Source organism: Helianthus annuus, chromosome 5 (assembly GCF_002127325.2).
Source record: "Helianthus annuus cultivar XRQ/B chromosome 5, HanXRQr2.0-SUNRISE, whole genome shotgun sequence".
Classification (NCBI taxonomy): domain Eukaryota; kingdom Viridiplantae; phylum Streptophyta; class Magnoliopsida; order Asterales; family Asteraceae; genus Helianthus; species Helianthus annuus.
In genome coordinates, this window is record NC_035437.2 from 104,913,709 (window position 1) to 104,919,163 (window position 5,455).

The 5,455-nt window shown below is 40.3% G+C and overlaps 1 protein-coding gene across 1 annotated transcript; it reads left to right on the plus strand.

Moving 5' to 3' along the window:
• Positions 1 to 2,551: 2,551 nt before the first annotated feature.
• On the plus strand, positions 2,552 to 5,228 carry LOC110943438 (protein O-glucosyltransferase 1). Its single transcript, XM_022185188.1, has 6 exons — positions 2,552 to 2,569; positions 2,661 to 3,208; positions 4,177 to 4,366; positions 4,458 to 4,522; positions 4,606 to 4,816; positions 4,890 to 5,228. The coding sequence occupies exons 1-6, from the start codon at positions 2,552 to 2,554 to the stop codon at positions 5,208 to 5,210; spliced, it is 1,353 nt and encodes a 450-aa protein (XP_022040880.1). The 3' UTR covers positions 5,211 to 5,228.
• The last annotated feature ends 227 nt before the right edge of the window (positions 5,229 to 5,455 follow it).

Below are 5,455 nucleotides of genomic sequence, written 5' to 3' on the forward strand. Positions count from 1 at the left end.
GAAAACCAAAACAAAGTGTCAGAGTACCTCACGAAATAACTCATTCATCGCGTACTGGAAGGTGGACGGGGCATTGGTAAGTCCAAACGGCATTACTAAGAATTCGTAGTGACCATCTGGAGTCCGAAAAGCTGTCTTGTGAATGTCATCTTGAGCAACGCGAATTTGATGATACCCGGAGCGTAAGTCAATCTTCGAAAAAATAGTTGCACCATGTAGTTCGTCTAGTAACTCGTCAATAGTCAGTATTGGAAACCGATCCCGGACCGTGGCCGCATTCAATGCCCGATAGTCTACGCAAAAACGCCACGAACCATCCTTTTTTTTTACTAATAAAACCGGAGAAGAAAAAGGACTTTGACTTGGCCGTATAATTCCTTGTTGCAGCATCTCGTTGATAAGTTGGGTCATCACTTGTTTCTGAAAATGAGGGTAACGGTACGGTTTAACATTAATAGTTTGGTTTTCGGATAATAGGGGTATATGATGATCATGAGGTCGGTTCGGTGGAAGGTTTTTTGGTTCTGAAAAAATGGGTTGGTATAGGTCAAGTAGGTTTCGAATAAGGGGATCCAATGGCTGGGGTGTATAGTCATGCATGGATGGTGGAGGGTCAAAAGTTAAAGTGTGCATAGAAGCAATTGAGCCATGGCGGATAAGAGTGGATAAGCTACTGGAAGACAGTGGTTTCGACATGGGTTCACCCACCAGAGTGCAAGTATGGCCGTTTTTGGTAAAAGATAGTTGGGGAATGGAAAAATCGGCTGTGATTGACCCCAATGTTCGTAACCATGCGATACCCAGTATCACATCGGCACCTTCAACAGGTAATATAAAGAAGGGAAGCTGAAACTGAGATTTTTGCAAGTGGATGTTTACCTTCGGACAATAGCTCTGACAGTGGATAAATTGACCATTACCCACCATAACCGAGAATGGTTCGAGAGCACTAGAATGAAGGTGCAGTTGTTTTGCAATACGAGGCTGGACAATGTTATGTGTGCTACCACAGTCAATCAGAACAGTTACCGGCACGTTGTTGATGTATCCCGTAACACGTAAGGTTTGCATTGAGGAGAGTCCGAAATAAGCTGCATCGGATAATGATAAGAACTGGGGAGCGGCAGCATCGGCGGAATCTGATTGTTCTTCAGACATCTCGACCTGGTCGTCGTTATCGACGATCAAAAGGAACTGCGGCGGGGAACACTTGTGGCCCGGAAAGAATTTCTCCGGACACCGAAAACACAGACCCTCTTTACGTCGTTTTTGGATAGCTTCCGGTGACAATTTTGTGAATGGTAAGGGTTGCGGTGGGGATGGCAGGAGGGGCGGCGTAACTGGAGCCGTATTTTTAGGAGGAGCTGTTTTGGTGGATTGCTGGGGTGAAGAGGATGGTGATGCAGTGGTTAATGGCGTGGAAGAAGTATACGATTTGGAGGGCCAGTATGGTTTTAGTTTGGTGGTTTGGGCTAGCTTATCTTCAACCCTGCGGGCCAACCCACAAGCATCATAAAGAGATGTGGGCCTAATAATAGCCAGTTCGGCCTGTATTTCTGGTTTGAGCCCAGACAAAAAGCAATTAAGTAGGGTTTGTTGTGATAACCCCGTGACTCTGTTACTTAGCCTCTCAAATTCAGTCTGATAGTCTACGACGGAGGAATTTTGTCGTAACTTGAACAGTGTTACCTCGTGATTCTCGAACATGGAGGGGCCGAAACGAAGTTCGACGGATCATTTGAAATCGGTCCATGAACCAAGCAAGTGATTATTTGCCTGATGTTGGTACCAGGACAGGGCGTCTCCAATAAAATGGAAGGCAGTGAGTTGAACGCGTTCCGCCGGAGGGATCTGATAATAAGCGAAGTAGTTATCCGCTTGAAAGATCCAGGCCAGGGGGTTCGAACCATCAAATAGGGGTAAGGCGATTTTTGGTGGACGTGGGGTGTTCGGTGGGCTCTGGTTAGCGGGTTTGGGACCGGTGTTTCCGAGATCGGAAGTGGAGGTTCCGACGGCTAGTTTGTCCGTTAACTGCGTCATATGATTGACGAGTCTAGCGGTTGTTTCGGTTTGGGAGTCGAGTTTGGTGTTGAGGTTTGAGGTGGCTTGAACGAGGGCGGCGAGGGTGTTTTTGATATCGGTTTGTGCGTTGGCTGCAGTGGTGGAGACTTGGATTAATTGGTTCAGTTGATTGGTGATGGTAGGGGGAAGATCATCGGTAACCGATGAGTCTTTACGAGGCGGCATGGCGGAAGGTGAAACGTGAATGAAAGCACCAAGATGATAGAGCCTTTTCTAGTAGGCAAACACTCCAAAAGAACAAGAGAGAACAAGAGAATTTTTGGGGCATTTTCTGTGTTTTTTTCCAATGCAAAATGACTGAATTTAAACATGCAAGAGAGCCTTGGTTCATCACCATGTTCTCCTTATTTTATGCCACTACCTCTACATGCAATACCACTATCCTACCATGTAACCCACTAATAAAACATATGCAGTTAATCAAAGAACACATGCTGAAATAAAAAGATGCAACATGCTGAAATAAAAGATGCAATTTGCTGATCACGTTTCCAGTCGGGCCGGCCTTTTGACACTACGTTTGGGCCTGCCTTCCCTTGGATTGCTTGGGCTATTCTCATCAGTTGGGCTTGTGTTAGCCTGGATCATATCATCATAACTTTAACTTGGAACCACCTCCTTGGCATGAATTCCTTGCAAAGACTTTCGAAAACGAAACAAAGTACGCTCGAGCTTCAAAAATCATACAATGCTCCTATCTCTCCTGTAAATCGATGACTAACAATGTCCAGCCAACCTTCACACGCGAAGCAGAACAATGCCCCGAGTTTTACGGATGGATATATCACGACCTTGAACCTTGGTCAAAAACCCGGATATCATACGCCACTTTAATGGAAGCCAAGAAGCTTGCTTCTTTGTGCGTGGTAATTGTTGGTTGGAAACTGTATGTGGATTATTACTATGATTGTGTGCTGAGCCGAGCTATGTTTACCATTTGGGGGCTGTTGCAGCTTCTTAAGAGGTATCCGGGTAGCGTCCTAGATGTGGATTTGATGTTTGATTGCATGGACAGACCCTATATTGCTAAAAGTGATCACTCTGCTATGCCTTTGCCGATTTTTCGCTATTGTACTACGCGTGATCATTATGACATCCCGTTTCCTGATTGGTCTTATTGGGGTTGGTAAGCTCAAATAATCAGTTTTTGTTGAATCTTGTATTTATATGAAGTTGTTAGGTTAACTTTTCACTACGATTAGGACCATCATTTAGAGTGTTTTTGTATATACAATGCAACATTTGAAGTGTTTTTATGTCCTTAGAGAGTTATAATGACAACTATTTATGAACTTGAATTCTATAAATTCCTGGGTTGGGTAGCGTTCGGGTCGAATCCAACGGGTTGGCAAGTTGACCCGTTTAACCCGTTTATATTATATTATATTATATTATATTATATTATATTATATTATATTATATTATATTATATTATATTATATTATATTATATTATATTATATTATATTATATTATATTATATTATATTATATTATATTATATTATATTATATTATATTATATTATATTATATTATATTATATTATATTATATTATATTATATTATATTATATTATATTATATTATTCTTTCAAAATGTGTTTTTACGTCATAAGTTAAACTGGTTGGGTATTTTATGCAATAATTATAACTTAAAAAGAGAAACCGACATAAGATTTTATAATTAAAATATAATTTTTATATACATTTGTATTAATATGCGAAAGTTTTATTTTTAAAATATTAATATGCGAAAAAATAAAAATTAAAAAATTCAGGTTAAACCGGTCGTGTTCAGGTCAACCCGCAAATATTCGTGTCTTGTGCGGTTTCATGTGTTTGACACGATTTTCAGGTTTGGGTCGGATTTGGTTTTGTGTAAAATTTTCGGGTTCGGGTTGGGTTGGACCTACCAATCCGCAATCATGACCCATTTAGCACCCTTGGTTGTTGGTAGATTCTAGTTATGTAACTTTATGTGAATTTGAGGTTCCTCATGCATTGTTTAACATTGTTATTGTGTATGGAAGGGTTCTGTTTTAAAGTTATATAACTGAATGGATATACAAAAATTGATGATTGATGTTTTGTATCAGGGTAGAAGTTAACGTAGGACCGTGGCATGAGGAATTTCAAAGCATTAAACAAGGTTCACAAAAGACGAGTTGGAAAGATAAGTTCCCGTATGCGTATTGGAAAGGAAATCCCGATGTTAACTCTCCGGCTCGCGAAAAATTGGTCCTATGTAACGACAGAAGTAAGTGGGGAGCACAAATATTGCGTCAGGTACATTTTTATTGCAGTAATTAACAAAGAAAGTTGTTATTATGTATTTAACTTTCTGTAACAGTTATGTTGTTATTTGAAAATCTGACAGAATTGGGGAAAGGAAGTAGTTAATGGGTTCAAGAACTCCAAATTATCCAACCAGTGCAAACATCGGTAAGTTATTTCGTCATTTTAAGGGTATTTTTTGTCTGTTTATGAAAATAGGTAATTATTGATCCATGCTCGTGTTTATGCAGGTATAAGATATACGCAGAGGGGTATGCTTGGTCTGTAAGCTTAAAGTATATACTGTCATGTGGTAGTGTTCCGCTTATAATCAACCCAATATACGAGGATTTCTTTAGCCGAGGTCTTTTTCCAAAAGAAAACTACTTGCCTATCCCCCTTGAAAACATATGCCCGTCCATTAAAACTGCAGTCGAGTGGGGAAATTCACATCCATCTGAGGTAAAAAAAAAAATAATGTTTTTTTATTCTATCCGGTTATGATGGGTCATTGTTTGTTCTGGCTAATGTACAGGCGGAGGCAATAGGTAAAGCGGTGCAAGATTATATGGAACATTTGAATATGGACCGCGTGTATGATTATATGTATCATTTGATAACTGGGTATGCTAAGCTGCTGGATTTCAAGCCAGTTCGGCCTTCAACCGCTTTAGAAGAATGTAACGAGTCTCTGCTTTGTTACGCTGATGAAACCCATCGTGGATTCCTCGAAAGGTCAACTGCAACCCCCTCACCAGCACCTCCTTGCAAACTCCCTCCTCCAAATGTTGAAATGATCAAGAAAAAGATGGAAGCCAAAAACATTATTATAAATAAAACCCAACTGATATTTTAGATACTAAAGCTTTTTTCATGTGTGAGGTTTGTATTTTGTAACACGGTTGGCTAGTGACATTCTTCTCGACGATGATAATGGGTAGGTAAAGTAGTTTCAGATTCGCGTCATGGTGGTGGTTGTAGTCGTTTTTTCCTAGTTTTTGGTCTCTGGTAGATTGTTAAATCTCGGATATGGTCTTGGTTTCATAGCTAGATCACAGGGTGTGCCAAAATCAGTCTACGTGTCACACCTGCGAAAACAAA